Here is a 22,118-nt window from a genome sequence, read left to right on the forward strand (position 1 = left end):
AACGGTCGTATGCCTGACCGCCGCCAAGTTTAAGCCTCTTATACTTTCTGTGGCGGGCTTTGCCTTGTCCGATGTTGCAAACATTCTCATTCTCATGATTTTGTATGACCTCTGCTTGTTGATGTAGGAACATAAATATTGTTGAACTTTGCAGTCTATTTCCATCAGAACACCTAGGATAATTCAAAGAAAACTGCAAGTCAGGCAGTAAATGTTGGAATTTTTCTCTTTCTTCATACAATATCAGATGTATTGTAGCAGACTGCAGGCTTTAGTAAAGCATATGTATAAATCAAGTTTAAGTAATGATATTTTAAATTATCAAGTCTTGCTAGCAGCATTGGGTACACCAGGTAGTTGAATATTGCATTATTCATATTGTGCATGATAATGACTCAGGTCAGAAATAGCTGTTGATTTTACAGTCGTATTAGAAAATTTCCCTGTTAGTACTCACAGTAAAATATATTTTGAATCATTGCTGCAGGCTAGTAATCCAGCTGATGTCTTCTGGGTTATACCCTGTAATAAACGTTGAATGTTTAATTCCACCTCCTTTTACATTTCACAATACATAGCCTTTCTCTGTCTCATTTGAATGTCTTAAAGTCTGAAGCGTCATCCAGTAATGTACAGATGCATGAAGTAAAGCCCACAGAAATTTGTGAGTGAACAAAAAATTGGCAGTTATTAACTTATACCATAAATGGAAGTAAAGTTAATCGGTTTTCTCCCAGTTCATACGTTTTACTTGAGACCAGTAAAATGGAATTTCTTTTGGATACATTTTTGTAGCACTCTTCATAAACCTTGAAATAAAAATATTTTGGTAAAGTTACAGGGTCAATATTGCACTGTAAATTATTATAATTCTGTCATTGTTCCCACAAAACTAACAATTAAGCAATGTCGCACACCAAGTGCATTAGGGAATGCTGGGATTACAACTTTGTTCCAACATCTCGACCTCCATTTCATACATGATCACTGTTATTACCAGCCTTACACTCTTGAATGAGTAAGTTGGCTCAAGTGGTATTGTTTTAAACTTACATATGGAAGGTGCTCAGTTTAGACCTTCCAGGACACTGATTATTCTGGCAGTGTAATAGGTAAACTTCAGTAGTGCAACACAAATCTTAAAACTTCGCGGACCGGTGATTTAAATATTTAAATCACCCTGGAGACTGGCGTTTTTAAACCTACTACCCTAACTTGTGCACTGTTCACTTTAAAAATTAATATAAAATCTCCTAATTAATTTCATGAACTAAAATTTTTGGAGGAGACTTACCAGAGCTCCTAGAAGTGCTTCAGAGTGTGATATTTCTGGAAAAATTCCCCTCTGTGAAGAGGCATGACGCAGAACTTGCAGATGTAATCTCACCCCTGGATCACCAGTAAACTTTCCCAAAGTGGGTGTTTTGTCCACTTTACCCCATGTGGCTGTCCCCGCAATGCTAGCACTCGCACTTTCATTGGAGCTCTCACTTTCACTTTCACTTTCTCTTCTGGTCACGATATTTTGGGGGCCCCTGTCACTGCCACTGACACTGCCCTCACAATCAGAAGACGAAGCAGTTGGCAAGTCAGATAACTTTTGTCTCACCCCTGGATCACCAGTAAACTTTCCCAAAGTGGGTGTTTTGTCCACTTTACCCCATGTGGCTGTCCCCGCAATGCTAGCACTCGCACTTTCATTGGAGCTCTCACTTTCACTTTCACTTTCTCTTCTGGTCACGATATTTTGGGGGCCCCTGTCACTGCCACTGACACTGCCCTCACCATCAGAAGACGAAGCAGTTGGCAAGTCAGATAACCATCGGAGATCAAATCACAGATTTCTTCTTCTCCGAGAACTCGCGTGGCCTTCAACTGCTTTCATCTCTGAGCCATGTTGACACAGAATATCTTGCCTCACACATAGAAGCTTCGACTTGAACAAAGGGACTTTTCTTTAGAGTGAAAGGGGAATAGAGAGTGGTCACGTTGCTGACTCGGAAAACAAACGTTCCGAAGGTCAGCTACGCAGTTCTTTTACAGACACGTGGCCACCAAAGCGAGGAATAGTGTGTTGCAACATAACGTGTCCTAAAGCCTAAATCTAGGCGACTGGTCTGCCATGTTTAAAACCCAAATGCCTAGGCCTAGGCGTCTGGTCCGTGAAGTGTTAATTAAAAGCTTTAGCTTAGGTTACTACCAAGACAAGGTTTTATCACTATATTTCAGATGATTATAATCTGTACTTAACCAGTTAACTGATAAAGTTGTAGCAGAACAGGAATATTCATCACAATTAATACTAAAAACCACCACCTTTAATCCTCAGAACTTGATTCATCTTAATATTATTCTCCTGTGTGTTGAAGTGACTGTTTTTCAACTAGTTTCTCCTTGCATTGTAGCCTCCTAGTTTTCACTATCCTAACAATATTAGGTGACTTATATCATGAATTATCTTGCTGTGTAATATCATGAATTGAAATTACTTCACCTTTCTTAAGTCCACATATTTTCCTGAGCACATTTTATTTTGTCAGACACTTTTGATTTATGTTTGTGATGGTGTTTCACACCCATGCAAAACAAGTGGCAAAATTGTTGTTCTATAATTCCTGATCATCAGCATTTTGGAAACTAAACAGAATGATAACATTTTTTAACTGAATAATAAATATTTCAAGAACTTACCCTGTTCTTATTTCACCTGTATGTCATTTTTGTTAGTGTTGTTCCTATGTGCTTTGGTTCTTAATATATTTACATATGATTTATTGTATATAATTATGAATTTGTTTGCTGTTTGTATAGTGCAGGTGTACCGTAAATAGATTAACAACTTGGGCTAGAGTTCTTTAACATTATTTATTGTTTAAGAATCAATACTCTGTCAAATTCATCACTGCACTGGCCATAGTTACATAATTTCATTCAGTTATCTCAAGTTTTCTGCTTTTTGCTTCTTTGTTACCACTACAACCTATATGTGCATATATGAACAGATTTCTTAAGCCTTTTGGGAAACAGTTTCTGTCTTCTTTGCTTGCATGCAACTCTGATTACTGGTACAGAAATAAATACATTTGTCATCAGTCTAGTGCACAAAGTATGTAGGTGAATGAAGGCTTCAGTCTCTGACAGTTTCATCAGTTTCAGGCAGATTCATCACTTCTTTTTCTCAAAGCTTATATAATCTTCAACCCTTTCTTTCATTCCTTGTTTCAGTTTTCTTTAGTATTTGAACATGACCATTCTCTTCATCAGTACTTTTTCAAAATAGATTTTTTCTCAGTTTACTTGTTTAGTTCTGTCAGTTCCAGCCAATGTATAATGTCATCATTCACTTCATTCTTTCTGTTAAATATGTCATGTCCTGCAACACCATTACTGATATAACTGTTTCTTGTTTTCTTCTTTATTTAAAATCCTTTTTATTCCTTTTTAGTATTTTTCTTCACCTCATCACCAGTTGTCACTTTATTAACTTCCTTTACACTCTCACCTTATAGCTGTATCAGCAAATGCTTTTTGTTAGGGATTCTGGTTTGACTGTTGTTAGACTTACAGTGTGGAGCATCAAACTTCTTACTTGCTCTTGCAAATCTTGCATTGCTTTTAAAATTTCTGAATTCATTGTTTGGAAGTGAGATTAACACTTCTGTTTGTGTCTTTTGTATATGTGTTCAGTATCCAATATCCAGAGTTTATATAAGCATATGTTACAAAATAATAATAATAAATTTAGAACTGTTCAGTGTGAAGTTATTCCTTGGTTTATTAGCATGCACTAATGTTTTTTTTGTGTGTGTGTGTTTCTTTCTCACCTTTTCACCTTTAAGCTCATAGTTTTACTGCACAGAACATGGAAAAACAAGCCAGTTTTATTGTCATTGGCAACATCATTAAGTTCATGTCCTTCAACAACGAGCAATTGTATACCCAGTCAGTACCAGTTTTGTCAGTTACAGCTTTCACTTCTCCGCAAACATCTCCAAGGGCAAGGTTGTTTTTTCTTTTTAAACTTCAGAGCCATCCATTTGAAGTGTTATAGTTTTACTAAACTTTCCTGCCTGAAGTATTCCTGAAATTGGAATTTTCCTTGAGCTCACTCTTTTATGGATCATGCCCACACAACTTCATTAATGTCTTCGTTTCAAGCTGTGGAAGTTTCCTTTTCATGGAGTCTTTCACATTATGCAGTTCACTTTTTTATTCCACCTTTTATGATACCTTCTGTAAAACTGAGCTTTACCGACATTTAACTTTTTGGTAATGGCTTTGAAGTGGGTTTTCACTCATTTCATTTTCACTTTTCCACTCTACTCTGTGTTTCTTTTTTAAAACCATTGATCACAAGAGAATGATTATCACAGACCATTCTCTTTCAAAATTTTCTAGAAGGCTGAACTACGAGACCCATTTAATTGTTTCAACGAAAAGTAATGCCAAGTGGATTTCAGGAATAACAGCGCAAAACTGAAATAAATGACCATTTATCAGTCAGTTACGTTTTCAGATTTTATTCATACATTCATATTTCTTCTATGTATCTTTATTAGGCAGTTTTAAGCTCTAGTAAATTTTATAAAGAACTTTTTATATTTGATTAGGACCATATTCCTTTGAAAGTAGATTTCTGTTTCCTGCAAGTTCCATTTTAAGCTGGTTTCACTGTAATAACAGCAGCAGTAGGAGCCCTAGCAGCAAGAGTACTTATTTTAGGAATAATCAGATGAATCAAGAGGAGAATTGAAGGAGACTTATAGAAAACCCATAAAAAAATAACAGTATATGAAATGCAGCAACCTTAAAGAAAAAATGTTGAACTGTTTATCAACGTGAAAGAAGGGGAGAGAATAGTATTTGAGTTTCTCACAACAGTGATTATGAAGCTTTCTGTTTTCTGGGATATACTGCTGTATAGTCTGTTGAAAGTCAGCCATTGTTTTGAAGTAGCATGTCACCTCCATCTTCAGGGTTCAAAGAATAAGCTACACAAGAAATCAGCATGAGGCAGGTAGCAAGCAGAGCTTGACTTTCAATGGACTGCACAGTGTTATATTCCAGGGGATAAAACTCTTCAAGGGGAAAGAGGTCTGAAAGAAATAGAAGGAACTTCCAAGGTAGAAATAATTTACATCTCAGTGTACTTATAAAGCCCCATTAGCAAGCATAAAAATTATGTTAGCATTCAAGTGAAAACAATTCTTGAATGAAAGTAACAAAATGAACTGTTATAACCTGTTAGATGGGGACGATTAATATAGCAGGGCAACAAATTAACTTAATGGCATATCTTGATGGCTGAAAGATATCCATCCAATCTGGTAGATTTATGACTGTGAACGTTCAAGTAGTTTATATTGTTGCCAGTGTATATAGCACTTGAAAGTCAGCCTGTGAAGAGAAAACTAGGAGATTGGTATGAAATAGCTGCAAGCCTAGGAGTTAGCAGTTGTTGCTCAAGAGTTGAGTTCTGCAAGTGTGGCTGTGAAGGTAGAACTTAATTTAAGGAATTTTATCCAAATTTTGATCGAACTCAACCTATTTTGTGAAAAGTTTCCGTAAATTCATTGACGATTTTACGTTAATATAAGGAATTACAGACAATATGTGAAAGATTTCTTCTTATAAAAAGGAATTCTATCCAAAGTGTTGACGATTCCTACTTTATATTAGGGAAATTTATGTCAATTTTGATTGATGTTAAGTTAAATTTAACGAATATAAACCAGGTTTTGAAAGATTTCAAAGTAATTTATGAAATTTTGACAAAACATTATTTAAGATTTCAAGTTAATACAAAGAATTTCAACAACTTTTCAAAGATTCCACTTTAATTTATGGAATTCTATCCAATTCTTTGATGATATTTAATTATTAATTAATTTGAATCAAATTTTGATGGATTTCACGATAATTTAAGGAATTCTAAACTAATTTTGACCTCCTTCAACCTAATTTATGTAATTTTTACCAATATTTCTTTCTCGATTTCAAGTTAATATAAATAATATCAATTATTTTGTGAAAAATTTCAAACTAATTTTCGGAATTCTAGCAGATTTTTTGATGATTAACATAATATTTCAGGAAATTTAAAGAAATTTTCAATGATTCGAAGGTAATGAAGAATTGCCATTATTAGAAGCCATTGCAAGAAAATGGCTGATGAAGACACAGCAGGCTGGGAAAAGGCCTAGTGGGTGCTGTGGTAATTTGTAAAGGGTGGAGATTAGTGGTAGCACTGTAATTATTTGTAGTTCCAAGTGGTATGTATAAGTGGTCAATAAATTAAGTCACCAATCCATACCCCATCTGTAGTTGCACACATAAATACATGACAATATATATAGACTTTTGTGATATAGTTGAAGCATTTATTTTAATATAGCTCATTAATTTTATATACTAATTTTGAGAGGACTAAACTAAGTATTATATCAAGGATTAAGTCAGAAATTGCAAGGAATATTAAGAACAAAAGGAAGAATAAGCTCAGGCATTTGAAGCGCCTTCAGAACTTAGAAACACATCTGACCAGGAAAGAGGATACACTCATCTGACTTATAAATGGAAACTTGGAAGTTTGAAGCAGTTGATCACGGACTTAGTGCGGTACAAAAAAAAAGGGGGGGGGAAGGAAAGGAAAGGAGAAACACTATTCATAATGTGTATATATTAACGGTCTTCAAGTGCATACAATCCCATCTACCACTTCTACGCTACATGTTTCGGCAGTATGTTGCCATCTTCAGGTGTATCGATTCATCTACCATTTCACTGCTTGCCTTTATATGTCCATTTACAAATAATATTAAATTTGTATACATCCTTATATAATAATAAAGTTTATGTATTTAAAACTTGTTAAAACCGATTATCTCATACATCATATTTTTAAATTTGTGTGTATTATTTACTTGGGGGTCATTCTTCTTATGTTTCTAATGTTGTGTGTACATCTGCAATGTGAAAATGTTACTCGTATTAATGTTATGTTTTGATTTCTATTGGTTTCGTGTTGTTAATATTATACTGTTTAGTACTCACTATGTCTTATGATGTGTTCTACTCTTGTGGCTGCGTGTGTTGTATCATTGAATGTGTGTGTGTGTGTGCTGTTTTCGTTCTCTTATATTATTGATCGAGTTATGGTGTTGTGGGGGTGAGTGTGGTGGGGATTGGTGGTGGGGTTGTGTTGTGTTATTCTGTGTAAATTGTGTGTAATTCATGAAATATTGGGGTATATCTTTCTTTATTTATGTTATTCATATGCGTGTTTTTCTTTGTTGTTCTGTATACAGGGTGTTTCACGACTTTAGGACATAACTGCAGGAGGTGATTTCATAGGTCTTTGTGATCACAAAAGTTCATATAAACATGTGTCCGAGTTTGGATGGTTATGGAGTTATGACCGTTTTTTCATTCCCGTACACGTCCTCGTGTGAACCGCGTCTGTCATCTGGCGGGTCGCTATTTTTAGCCAGCTACAGACAGAGCGTTCTCGTTATATCAACACTTGAGAGGTACCTAAGGCGTGGTGGGTTGGTATGTCTGGCACGGTTCACAACCGAGCGGCAGCCTGTGTTGCGGCTGGCGGTAGCATTTTCGAAAATCAGCTTTAAGCACCAATAAATTAAAATTAAAGGTAATTTCACGAAGTTAACTTTACATTCATTCTTTAAATGTATCATGTATTATGCTGGTTTATTATTTTGTTCCGTTTATTGTCAGTAATCGTTACCTTCTATTCTGAGCTTAAAACGGTCATAACTCCGTAACCGTCCAAAATCGGACACATGTTTATATGAACTTTTTTGATCACAAAGACCTAGGAAATCACCTCCTGCAGTTATGCCCTAAAGTCGTGAAACACCCTGTATATGGTAGTTTACCAGTGTGTTTAAATATTGTCCTTTTTTATTTGTTGCTATGATGTCCATAGTATTTTCTATTGTACTGTATGCGTGTCCCATATCTAATATGTGTTCTGAGTATCCTGTATTACTGTTATTGTGTCATATGTCTCGAATGTGTTCTTTACATCTGGTATTAAGACATAATAACAGTAATAGAGGATACTCTGAAGACGTATTAGATACGGGACATGCATACGGTACAATAGAAAATACTATGAGCATTATAGCAATGAATAAAAAAGGACAATATTTAAACACATTCGAAAACTACCATATATACAGAACAACAAAGAAAAACATGCGTATGAATAACATAAATAAAGAAATATATAACCCAATATTTCATGAATTACACACAAATTACACAGAACAACACAACACAACCCCACCACCTACCTCCATCACACTCACCCCCACAACACCATAACTTGATCAATAATATAAGAGAACGAAAACAGCACACACACACACACACACACACATCCAATGATACAATGCACGCAGCCACAAGAGTAGAACACATCATAAGACAGAGTGAGTACTAAACAGTATAATATTAACAACACGAAACCAATAGAAATAAAAACATAACATTAATATGTAATATTTTTCACGTTGCAGATGTACACACAACATTAGAAACATAAGAAGAACGACCCCCATGTAAATAATACACACAAATTTAAAAATATGGCATATGAGATAATAGGTTTTAACAAGTTTTAAATAGTTAAACTTTATTATTACATAAGGATGTATACAAATTTAATATTATTTGTAAACAGACATATAAAGGCAAGCAGTGAAATGGTAGACGGATCGATACACCTGAAGATGGCAACATACTGCCGAAACATGTAGCGTAGAAGTGGTAGATGGGATTGTATGCTCTTGAACACTGTTAATAAACACATTATGAATATGAATCAGTGCAAGAGGACGCTAAAGTACAACAACGGAGAAACACTAAATGCAGATTGATTGATTGGGAAATAGTGAGGCATATAGTACATTCTTTTGGGCTCTCCAATATCTGCTGAAGGTGAATGTGTATAACTTGATACTAGGGACTGTACTTTGTTATGTTTGAACATTTGTAAGAAAGCAGGAGTGAAAACAGAGTAGGAGAAGTGGTATAAGCACATGCCAAATGCAGTTGAAATGAGTCAAAATAATTATAACACAATCCTTTGGATCCAATGAAATATGGAACATGAAGATTTATCACTATATTCACAAAAGTTCACCAGTAGATGGGTCTTGAGCCATTACAGTCAACAGTGTATTTCTGTAATATCCATTTATTCTCCTATCTTGCCTAAAAACAGTAAGCGAATTCTCTGTATAAATTCAGTTCTGATGGTTTCTCAGAGCAGCTCTTTAATATTACTTATGGACCACAGTTTAACAAAAACAACCTTGTTTGCTGAATTGTAAGACATTGTGGTTAAATTTAAGATTTTTATGTAAAAAAAAGAAATAAAGATATTCCTGTACCAGGCTGTGAAGACCCATAGGGTTGTGAGACGTTGAGGGTCCCACATTATCTAGACAGTCGGCTCAAAGATGGCGGTAAGGTTGTCAGCCTTATGTGTCGGCCGCACTTTACTCCCCAGGAAAATTATTTAATTAATTCCTGAAAAGGGATACAAATTGCTGGTTTTTAAAAGAGATTTTCACTCAGCTATAGTATGTATATAGTGTGAGCCAAGATAGCTGGGTCGGTATAGTGTGTAGGCTATGGACTTGATAGCCAGTAGGGGGAAGAGATTTTTTTTCCCCATAACATCCATACAAGCTCTGGGGCCCACACAGCTATTATACAGTGGGTACCAGGGGCTGTTATCCTGCAGGTAAAGTGACAAGGACTTAAACCTGATCACTCACCTCCATTTAGTGCCAAGGTTAATAGTTGTAGATATATTCTGCCATTCCCACCTATGTCTTCAGGGCGTGGGGTGTAACTAATTCATCCCAGGGATTACTTACCTTTATGGTTGAACCACTATTATTATTCTTGGAGTGAGGTGTGACTGAGTTTGCTAGTGCTGTGGTCTCAAATTGACGTATTGTACTCGTACTGGCCCCAGATGATAGATGTGAGAATGGAGCATTGGTGGAATAGTAATTTGTAGGGGAAGACTACAGTATTCAGAGAAAAATCACCCCAGTGCCACTTTGTCCGCTCCAAATTCCATATGAACTGTCCTATGATTAAACCCGGGCCTCTTCAGTTAGAAGCCAGCATTTAACTGCCTATGTTATACACCATCTTATGTAGCACAAAATTAAATCTTCACACTGGAATAGACCTACTAACCACCAGTTGAGAAATATTGTGCTAGCACAGCCGAGGATCACTCCATCCATTACATATGTTTTGGTTTCAGTTTCAAAGATGCTGTGATAATTTTTGTGGAACATTTTTGTCTATGTAAATATTCTGTAAGAGCTTTTACAGTCCGCAGACAAAATTTATCAGTTTTTTGTGTTCCTTTTGATATACTGATAAGCAATCTTGACTGAAAGTGAAATTAAAGTGATGATTATTGTTGTGTGTCTGTTCTAGGTTGATATTGCATGTTGATGTTCATCACCGCATGATGCACTTGCTTCCTGTCTGTGTTGATGCTTTGCTGCTTTTATGTTGCATAGCAAAGCTGATCATCTTGAGTTGATCATGCATGATTTTGTTTTTAAATAAGGAACAGAAACAGAATGAAGGAATGGTAAGAATAATTTTAAGATGAGTTTGCTGTGAAAATGAATCTAATGAACATTAGAGATAAATGGAAATGAAGACATTAGGGCACCAAATGTATGTTTTTTTTGGTTGTGAAGTATATTGTTAGTATGAGTCGTATAACCGTTTCAATGTCGGTACTCGAGTCATGGCAGGAATAACCTGACCACTTGTTGATACTGCTTGTTCACCAACAGCTGCTTACAAAGAGAGAGACAGAAAAAAAGATAGAGGCAGCAAAATGGATGCAGTCCTTGATTGCTTAAGGTGGGTTGTACAGGGTTAAAATATTGTTTCTGGAAAGACATTCAAATAGATGGGTGCAGCACTTCAATACATACTGAAGCTAACATAGGACAGCTCAAGCATGTACTTGAATTGTTAGTGAAAGGGTTAATTGTTTTATTATACAAAGGACTGAGAACCGAAATACTAACTAATAATAATAGTAGTAGTAGTATTAGTAATAGCAACAACAAATAGGTTGTAATGTATCCTGGTGTCTGCTGTGAAAAAGTGTTAACTTCTGTTGTAGTGCAGTATGGATTTGTTTTTATACAGTTTTGAAGACTTAATTAAAATAAACAAACACCTTCAAAGTACATTGTTATATTATTTGAGAAAATTTCATTCCTGCCAAACAAGTTTGATTTGATTTCCAAATAACTAAAACATTTCACAAAGACAAAACAACTCCATCCAGTGCAGCTATTTAAGTTTTTACTACTTGAAAACTTAGCACCCTTACATGTTTCGCTCCTTATGGATGAAGTTGTTTTGTCTTTGTAACTGTTAGTGTGACGGACCAGAACGAAACAAATCAGATTAAAAATATTTCACATCTACACTTGAGTATTGATTAAAATTATAATGCTCTGTCTAAATATTATGCGTTCATGAAGTGTAGTAATATTTGGCAAAAGCAAACTCCAGTGGTGATAAGTATGTAGGAGTTGTGGAAGCTGCATATAATTTGACTTTGTGTTCTGCAACTTGAAACAAGTTTGGCAAAATAGTTTCATCTTATTTGTGAAAAGAGGGAGAATATAATGACCATGTGTTTACTGTGTGACAGGTTTGGAAATGCGTAGTTTAGTGTGAATAAGGTATGCTGTAAGACTTCAGAGGTTAAGTATGATTAAAAGACCAGGAACAATACTCCCCATCCCTGGACCAGTGCAATGTTGACAAAGTGCTCAGTGTATCAAAATTAAGTGTGTGTCACACACAGACACACGCACATGTATGACAACATTAGTGTGTTATAGCCGTTATCTTTAACACATTGCGGACCGGTGGTTTAAACATTTAAATCACCCTGGGGACTGGCGTTTTTAAACCTAGTACCCTAACTTGTGCACTGTTCACTTTAAAAATTAATATAAAATCTCCTAATTAATTTTATGAACTGAAATTTTTGGAGAACACTTACCAGAGCTCCTAGAAGTGCTTGCGCATGTGATATCTCTGGAAACATTCCCCTTTGTGAAGAGGCATTATGCAGAAGTTGCACATGTAGGCAGTTCTACTCTTCTTCTTGTGCTCTGTGCACACACGGCACTGCCTAGAAGGGTGTTTCTTCTTGCAATATTCACTCTTCACAGTTTTCACGAGAATATGTTTCCACATATCACCCGAGAGACGGCCAGGGGGGTCTACTTGAGGCCTCTGGCGGGTCCGAACAGATGGCCCCGGCTGCACTACGTCTGTGTCTGACGCAGGTACTGCCGCCACCGTGACGTCAGTAGCCCACGCTTTTGCCAGTTTCAACAGATATGCTTTGTATTTCAAAGTAGAATTTCTGTTCACCTTTTTGAAAACCGTAAATGAATTGAAAATTGCACAGTTTATAAGCCACAGTGCAACTTTCTTCGTCCATTTTACTGTTTTCCTAGGAAGGGAATAATAGGCCAAGAACTGGTCGGCCCTATCAACTCCTTTCATGAACATATTCTACTCGGAAATACAAAGAGGCTTCTTTACTTGCCCGTGTCGTCTTTGAGCATCGACCATGCTCGAATTGTGGAAACCATATTCACAACGCGAGTATCCCTCCAGGACTGAAGAAGAATGTCCCACTTCCGTCAAAGAAACTATCTCCAAAAAACAGTGACGCAACTTCAGACATGTCCGTTGGGTCCGATGGCATCTGCTTCACCCCCGGATCACCAGTAAACTTTCCCAAAGTGGGGGTTTTGTCCACTTTATCCCATTTAGCTGTCCCGACACTCGCACTTTCAACGGAGCTCTCACTTTCACTTGACACATTTTGGGCAGCCCTGTGGCCCCCGTCACTGTCACTGTCACTGATAATGGCCTCGCTATCAGAAGATGAAGCAGTTGGCAAATCTGATAGCTCATCAGAGAACATATCTAATATTTCCTGTCCTCCGAGAGATCGCAACTGCTTTCGTCTCTCAGCCATGTTGAACTGGTAGCTGTGTGGTTCATACGTGCAAGCTTGGATTAGAACAAAGCCAATTTTGTTAAGGTTGTGACAGGAAATGACTCTGGTCGAGTTACTAGATAAGGCAGCAATCATTCCCGAGGTCATCTACGCAATAGTTACAATTCAGCGAAGCCACACAGCGATATATAGCGTTTTGCAACAGAATGTGACCGTAGAGGGTCATATGGCCCGCCCGGTCCGCACCGCTTGGAAACGTGGAGGGCCATATGGCCCGTCCAGTCCGCAATGTGTTAAAAGAGCATTTTATATTGTCACATGCTAGTGACTAGACATGGGGTTTGGATTTATTCAAATTTTATAAATTGTAACTGCAAGTAATATGTCACTATCACTGATTCATGCACCTGACTTCTCACTACAGCATGCACTAAATCCATTCAGTTTGTCTTCACTAGCCATTGCTAGATTACAAATCCCAGCAAAGTAGATTCCTTGGCTTCTGTGTTCATGTCCTTACTGGCTGGCGACTGTCTCACAGTGAACTCATAACTCCAACTGTCTCCTCTCAATTAACTCAACTAACTGACTTCATAGTCAGTTACTTTATGACTGACAATTTACTGCCAATCAGTTTGTCTTTGCACCAAGCCCCTTGAGGCTCATGAAAAAAGATTTTCCTTTTTCAACTGAACACTTGCAGTCATAGTTCTTATGTAACATCCTCTCTGATGAGGGGATGGGTTTGTCTCTTACGAAAAGGCATTGCCTTTGTCAAGTGTACATATTGCACATATAGCATGTTATTGAAAATTTATCCTTGTGCATTATATACAAGTTTTCTGTCAGTCCAGGCTTTGCATAGCAGATCATGTCAATCTTACTTATCTTATGCTGCAATGGCAATTTAGTTACTTGAACAGTCATAAGCTTGACTGCTGCCAAGTTTAAGCCTTTTGTATTTTCTGTGTCTGGCTTCACCTTGTCCTATGCTGCGAACATGTTCATTCTTATGATTTTGTATGACTTCTGCTTGTTGCCTGCACAATTTTGTTATGTAATCTTGTCCCACACAGAAAATATCTCCAACAGTTCTTCTATTGCTGTGTGTTTATTTGTTGCATAGCAATGGCTCATTGTTTGATGACATAATAGCATGTTTGCTGTGATTTTGCCTAGCAGCAGGTGACATCTCTTGTCATGTCACAATATGAAAACAACATGAGTAACACCTCATTAAAAGCTACAGCTGTTGTCTTCATCATATTTTTATGTGTTTTGTATTCATTAAAATATGTTAAAAATTATTTAGTGTTCAGTGTAAACCAAAATGTAATTTGTATGGTCAGTTTTAATTGGTATCCTTAAAGGCTAAATTTTATCAAAATTTTGTTTTTCCAATGCTACGATGTTGCATGTACATTGTCTTATGTGACAAAATTATTACATTGTTTTTAATTACATATAGAGAAGGTGGCACAAGAAGACAGTTTTGGTTGTAAGAAGCAGTGTCATTTATGAGCATATTAGCTTCTCTTAATACAGTTCACCACTGATGATTTGTTGGTTAGTTCAAAGTAACATTCAAATCATTAACAATAACTGTGTTGCTCTTACTTTGTAGTTTTGAACTCATTTTGTTTAAAGAAATACTGATAGAATATTAGACCAAAGTGAGCTGTAGCTCGGTCATTAAAGTTACAGACTATGGACTGAATGGCTGTGAATCAAATCCCAGTAGGAATATGGAGATTTCTCTGCATTTTGATATCTAAAACATTTTCAAGACCCAGTCATCCCTCTTTGAATGGAAACTTAGGGTTCTTTCCCTAAGTGTAAACTGATCATTCACTTTCAGTTAATGCCAAGATGAAGAATGCTCGCTGTATGCCTTTGTGGTGTGCTGCTTAAATGCAAGGATAACTTCTTTACAGTTATATTACCCCCAAATCAGCAGTAAGTGCAGTGTAGTATCTAATATTGATTAGTGTAGTCAACAGATTTGTATCTAAAGTAAAAGAACAGTTAAAGACACTGGAAGAAAACAAAGGCACAAAGAACTGGTCATATTCATATTATTAAAGATACATCACTGTTGCACTGCAGAGTGAATATACTGTGCTTGCTGCACTGTTCTGTATGTACCTGTACATGATTTAAGTATTTAAGCTTCTGATTGGTTATAGCCCGCAGCATATCGGAGGAGTTCAGCAGTGGTGACACACGTTACCGTGATAATGATGATTACCCACACACTCGAGAGAAGGGGAAGGAGAAGGAGGACCGGGATGAAGGTAAGAGAGGCATTCTCCAGTGAGTATAACATGTGATACCAAATGTGGTGACTTGCACAATCACTGCTAGTAATGGCTGTCGATACTGTAGCTCAGTAACTGCAACATTTTATATTTTCTTCAGCGGATTTCATTCAGTTGTCACAGTAGTTTTACAAATCATAGTGGGTTTTGGATTTTCACATATGTTCAACAGAGGAAGTATTTTCCCAAAAGGTTAATTAATTCTGTTCAATGTGACTGATGAAGTCTTTTCTTTTTAATCTTTTATCCTTTACATATTTCGGTCCTATAGACCATCTTCAGAAGGGTATCAATACAAAAAACCATATTGTAATAGTGGTTTCTAATTGTATTGATATCCTTTTGAAGATGATCTATAGGACCAAAACATGTTAAGGATAAAAGATTAAAAGGAAAAGACTTCATTAGTCATACTGGACAGAATTAATTAACCTTTTGTAATATTGTTAGTCTGACGGACCAAAATAAAACAAATCAAATGTATTTTCCCATTGACAACTCTTGTATCAGTCTGTTTAGCTGTTAATACTTGTAAGTAATCCACAAGCTTGAAGTGGATTTTGAATTCGAATGAATAAGGAAACAGACGCAATGAGAATGCAAATTAGGGATAAATAATCAGGGCTTCTTTCTGTGGTATGAAATTTTCTAGTTAAACTGTCTTCATAATGCAGGCCCTCATTTCTTGTGTGTGCCATATGTCCCATCTAACTCATCCTCTGTGGTTTAATCACCAGAGTAATATTAAATGAATAGCACATATTATGAGAACCATCATCTGTTACTTTTCATACCTTAAGTAAAAATATTCTCCTCAGCACTTTATTCTAAAACATGCTTTAATAGTTTTTTCTTTTCTTAGTGCAAAGGTTTGGGCTTCTTATCCATATAAAACAGCTGGTAAAATTACAGTTTAATCTTTAGAGTCTTAGATAGGTCGTGAGGTCAAGAATACTATCTTCTGGAATGTGACAAGTTACCCCTCTGAGAATGTAAAATGTAACTAAATTAAACTGTTCATTTATTATTGTTTGTGATTAAATTTTAAAGGAAGATAAAGATGACAGATCATTCTTGCATGCAAAGGGAAGCAAGAACTAACTGCATACAAAATTTAATGGGTAGAATTTTAGGGGAAAAGACAGTTAGGGAGACTTATGCACACATGAGAGCATAGCAGCATGATAGAAATATAGTAATGAACATGTGAACTGGATCAAGATAGGGTCCATAGGTAAGCTTTTGTTTTAATGACAGTTAAACATGGGAATGATATTATCAGGTAAAAATTGGATTGTGTAGTATATAATGAATGCAGTTGAGAAAGAATTTTGTTAGGTCAACTCAGAAACCATAAATAACAGAGTTATGCAAAATAAATTTGACATTACATTAAAAGTAACAAACCCTCTCCCTTATCCACTCTTCTGTCTCTCAGATAAATAACTTGTTACAATGATTATGCTGCTGACCTATATTCAGGATTTGTTTGTGCTGTCTTCTAGTTAGAAACTGCTGATCTGACTGAAGTATTTTGTGTTTTCCCCATCAAATGTAGGCACATTAGTGTATATTAAATTGGTATTGCTAACCTGATAGCCCACTCTCTGGCCTCTGAAGATCCTGACTGCACCATCTGAGAAAGGTTGGGGTACAGTATAGGAGTCTTGGTCTGAGAACTGAGTGAGGTTATGTGAATATTTGTCTCCTTTATGAATCTTGGAAAAAACATAATCTTCCTCCTGAATGTGTCATTATTTCTCTTTGTAGTTAATTTCTTGGTTTATTGAATGATGTTTGTAAACTTCTTAGGTTATATATTATTAAGTGACAGTAGCACTATAAATGACAAATTGGCAATTGAATTGGAAAGAAGTGGTCATAACCTGTGCAAATGTTTTCCCAGAGAGGCTGAGGAAAACCTTCTGCCAGGACAGTTAACTATGTTGAGATCCAAACCCAAGACCTTCAGAATTCAAAGGAAAGGATCATATTGTTTCAGTTTGTCTCTTATGATGGTAAGGATCTTTTCCAAATAGGATTTAGGAAACCTTAACAGTAGACAAAGTTAGACTGAAATTTGGATGGCAAATCAGGTATGTTGTGCTCTTCTGGTAGAAGTCTTTGCTGGTCCTCCCATGCAGTGAGTTATGCCACATTTTCCACATAGAGTTTAGAGGAGCTCTACAGTAGAATAAGGGCAAGGCTGAGATTAGATTCTGGTGCCAAGAAGAAGAATTAGATGTACATATTTGTTTTAATGCATTGTATTTTATTTATGCCTTATTTAATTACACTGTCAGTAACTCAGTAGTTAATGGTTAGTAGTGAATGGTGGGATGATCAGTGAATAATGAATGGGAAAAGATGTAGAGTAAAGTGGTCATGTTCTAATTTGAGCCACTATTGGGAATTTGTCTGGAGGGACTGAGGAAAACCACAGAAATCAATCATGTTAGCTGGTCAGTGGGCCAAGACTTAACCAGAGATTTCCCGAATACAAAGCAGGATCACTGTTCTCTTTATTGCTGTTTTCACTAGTCGTACATACTGAAGTGATATAAAATGTTATTTTGTGATCTAAATAAATGTGTGTAGTTGTAGTATCAAATCAGGTATGGCCAGTTGCTCATACTCATGTAGTATTTACATATATTAAACTGTATATATATATTTCATTTCCAGAAATTATTAAAGTTTATGATGGCAACGGTTCATTTCGGCGCCGTATTTTTCGCTTAATCTGTGTGTCAAGACAGTCGACAACTGAGGAACTACTTACAGCTGCATTGCGAGAATTCCGTATCACTAAAGATCCAGGTGAGTTACTGTACCCTTAAAGAAACAAGCAGTCCTAACAGTCAGCTTACAAACCATTCTGAGTGAATACATGATCACCTACTTAAGTCATCTCCATCGACACAGCTGGTCAGTCATGTATGATGTTGCCATTAAAATAGATACTCAAAAACTACCTTCCTTTGAAAGTACTTTGACAGGTATTGCTTACTGTGATATGCTGCTACATATTAAAGGTGATGATAGAAAATTAAGTTATATTTTTCAGTAAGACCATACAGAAATACAAGAACTTCTGCAAAATCACAGTTGGCATACACTTTGATATAGCCAATGAGTATGCAGTGAACCCCCCTTTAATGTTTCTTTTATTTTCCCTCATTCAGTGGTTGTTTTCAATGATCTCAGTGTTAAATTGCCTCTATTTAAGATTCTCCTCAGTTTAGTATTAAGATGTACCTTAAAAGGGGGATTGTATGCAATTACTTTCTTTTTAAGTGCCTTAAAATCTGTAAAGCTACTCTGGGTTTGTCCTGTTTTGCAGTCTGTTGGAATAAATTTGCCCTTAGTGTGTTTTTCCTTCATTTTTCTTGGATAAATTATTCCATTTATTTTAACTGAGAATTATGCTCTTGCATGAAGACAGTGACTTATTACTTTGTGAGGTAGTCTTGGTTTTGACCAGGTGCTGGATTACAGAAAGACTGCCTCCTGGATCTTTAAACTTTCTTTTGTACTGGAAGAGCTCATTTTAAAAACGGAGCTGTTTGCTTCTTTTTTGAACAGGATTTGTATAAAATTGGTACATTTTCTTAGTATGGAGTCATATGCCTTGTGAATAAGATCTAAAAGCTTGTGACAATGGTACATTAGTACAAATATTATATTTCTAGACATTGTCCATTGTCCATTATCATGTTTTTATCTAAAATGGATAATGTCCAGAAACATAATATTTGTATATTCGTTTTGTTGTTGTTTCTGTTTCTTGCTTCCATAACCTTATAGCATACAGATGGTCACCCATAATAGCAGAAGAATAACATTTTTAGTCGCAGACCACTTGAAGCACTGCCACATCAGTATATATAAAATTCAAAGAATATTTAACTGATGTATGTACTGTAATCACAGTGACCTTTTAATTTAGTGAAATGCCATGAAAACTGTTACTAATAAGTACTTTTATGTGTAATTACCAGCAATCTGTGATTCTCTCTCCTCTGCCAAGTCTACAGAATAAAACTGTATTTTAATCTGAAATATCTTCCTCATTGGCTAAGGGAACATACCACTTCTTTTTAATCTAAATTATTCTAATAAGGTTATTTCTAAAAAATTCTCCATCCTGATATGCTCGTGTAGCTCATGGAAATTCATGTAGTAATATTCAGAATCACTGAATTCTCCAGTGTTTGAGTATCTGTTTGTGTATTACTTTGAAAACAGGTAAGTAGTTAGCCTATGAGTGATAAATCCAAAACTAACTAACACTGCTCTCTTCTGAACCTATAGATGTAATTGAAAGGGACACATTGAAAGATTTGGTTCTGATTGAATGTTTCACCAAGTATTTCAGAATTAACATATCCTGCTGATCTTAATCTTCTTAATGTACTCACATTGCATGCAATATAAAGTGTTCATGGATTTTGCAGGGTCCTTTTACTTAACGGACGTATATGCAAGTGAAGTTTCGAGGCTTGGTGAGGTGAATGTAGTTGATCCATTGCCTGTAATGAGTCTTCATTGTAAGGAGGGCAGACGGCCTGCAGTCTTCTTACGCTTCAGGTCAGTATGGATTTTGAGACACTGTTTAACCTGTTTCCATCTGTTGAAGGGCACCTACAATTTTGTAAATATTTCCCTCACTTTCTGAATGAGTGTATGTGTAAAATAGCAAGGGCTGTATTACCATGTTGAGATTCAGTTGGTAAGACATCAAGATGCCCCTGCAGTATAGTTATTTTGTCTGAGAAACAAAGTTCTTTATAATCTTTTTTCTGCCTTAGTAGAAATTTCTTGCTATAGATAGTTTTCAGTTTTTAGAAATCTGATGCTACATGCATAGCCTATAGCATTTGATTTCAATATTTTTCAACTCATGGATTGGTAAAACAGTCCATGGGCCAGTCCCTGTCTACCTAACATTATAATTGTTAACAAATCCAATTATTACAAATTGTCTAAATGTAAAGAGTTCTGTCTTGCAAGCTAACATTCAGCTGACTTATCTCTTAGAAAGTAAAATTTCTCATAACCATTGCTGTGAGAACCTCAGATCTTACATGTGTAAATGTGTTTATTTAAACTATGAAAACTGACCACTTATTGTGTTAAAATCAGATACTCATAATCACCTGCATTTAACATTCATAATTGGAAAGTGTGGACATAATAAGCTGTCAAAAATGCCCCCTTTAATGTGGAAAGTAATTTTGCTTGTCTTCACATAGTAAGAGTTCAGAAACGTAATCATGCCTCAGAATAAGTTATTTAATCAATGAAACGAAAAGGAACACAAAAAAAAATAAAGCCACAGTTGTAGAAAAGAACAAATTTTTGCAGTTGTTGCAAAATAGTGAAGCATAATGATAAATAGAATTTGTGGGCAGGCTGCTAGCCACGGAGCACATTTTGAGAAACATTGGTCTATAGGGCTTGGCTTGGCAGGCAGGCATAAACTAGTGTATAAATTCTGAGAAATGAATATGTTATATTTTACAATTACAGGAATATTATACACGTATATGTGATTTTGATGGTGCAGGGATCGTGACAACGACAGTGGTGAGGTGAGGGTGTACCCAGGAAAGCTGCAAGTATCTGAGGCCTACTGTACTGTCCCTGTAAATGGGGAAACAACAATAGCAGATCTGATTCGAGAATCACTGATTCGTTTTGGGCTCGAAAATTTTGAGTGTGAACAGTATCGTCTGAGTGAAATTCTGCTGGATAGAGGAGGTACATTTCAATAAAAAACAAGAACATTTTATATCTTCCAGCCACTTTCTGTAATGTTGTGGTATGTTGTATGGGCAGCCAGTAGATATTCAGCTGGTAATGGAATTCCCTGTTTCTCTGAAACCCAAAAGTTCATCATCATGTTTACAAAAGTCCATCTTGTGATCCTGACCTAAAATACTTGGCTCTAGTTAAAATTTTCAGAATCCGTTTTTCCAAAATCTCTAATAATGTTATCCTCCAAGTGATCTCTTTCCAAGAAATTGTCCATGTCCAGTTTAAATCTTAAGATTCTATTCTGCCAAGATCCATTTTAATGGTATCCATTCAGTTATATGCTTGGGCTTCACAGGTGATGTCTTTCTGTGATATTTTTGGGTATGAAAATTTTTATATATCTCTCAGTGTTCTGCAAGCCAATTTGGCCTACTTGGCTCATTTGCTGTAACTGATTATTCTGTAATATCCTCTGTTTACCTTGTCACTTCATGTTTCTTACATTAACCTTTATGAGCCGAAAGACACCATATGGGGACCTTTAAAGTAAAGCCGAGTGGCCGAACGACACCGTGTGGTTACTCGCAGTCCATGCGTGCGCACAGTGTTTTAAAATCTAATTTTAAGATAGAAATTCTTGTTCTACTTACATTATTTTTGGACACCAGCTTTATGAGTAGACTGTCTTCCCTCCTGTGTCATCTAACTGAATGTTGCCTTCATGTGGAACAGTTGGAAACATCCGGAAATGCAGAGTCCAATGTCGCACTTCACGCATTTTGTCCGAATGTAACTTCGTTTCCTATGTGAAGAGCATAGACGACATCTCAATCTCGAAGTAGAGGAAGTCGGCCAGTGATGTCGAGTGGCCTCCTCTAATCCAGATATCGCCGATGACACAGCAGGAGGTCGACCCATGGACCGTTGAGGGCGAGGTGGACCCCTTGCAACATGTTCCAGCATGTTGT

General features: G+C 36.3%; 1 protein-coding gene across 7 annotated transcripts in view; it reads left to right on the forward strand.

The window, feature by feature from the left end:
• The window catches only part of LOC111872221 (diacylglycerol kinase theta), a 138,013-nt gene that overhangs the window by 86,224 nt on the left and 29,671 nt on the right, over window positions 1-22,118 (forward strand). For all 7 annotated transcript variants that reach the window (XM_023865886.2, XM_023865884.2, XM_023865890.2 and 4 more), the window contains 4 exons: window positions 15,259-15,366; window positions 18,076-18,210; window positions 19,848-19,980; window positions 20,960-21,153. In XM_023865886.2, the coding sequence (XP_023721654.1) occupies window positions 15,259-15,366; window positions 18,076-18,210; window positions 19,848-19,980; window positions 20,960-21,153 (570 nt within the window). The remainder of the gene's footprint in view (window positions 1-15,258; window positions 15,367-18,075; window positions 18,211-19,847; window positions 19,981-20,959; window positions 21,154-22,118) is intronic.

This window comes from Cryptotermes secundus, unplaced genomic scaffold (genome assembly GCF_002891405.2).
Source record: "Cryptotermes secundus unplaced genomic scaffold, Csec_1.0 scaffold782, whole genome shotgun sequence".
Taxonomy (NCBI): domain Eukaryota; kingdom Metazoa; phylum Arthropoda; class Insecta; order Blattodea; family Kalotermitidae; genus Cryptotermes; species Cryptotermes secundus.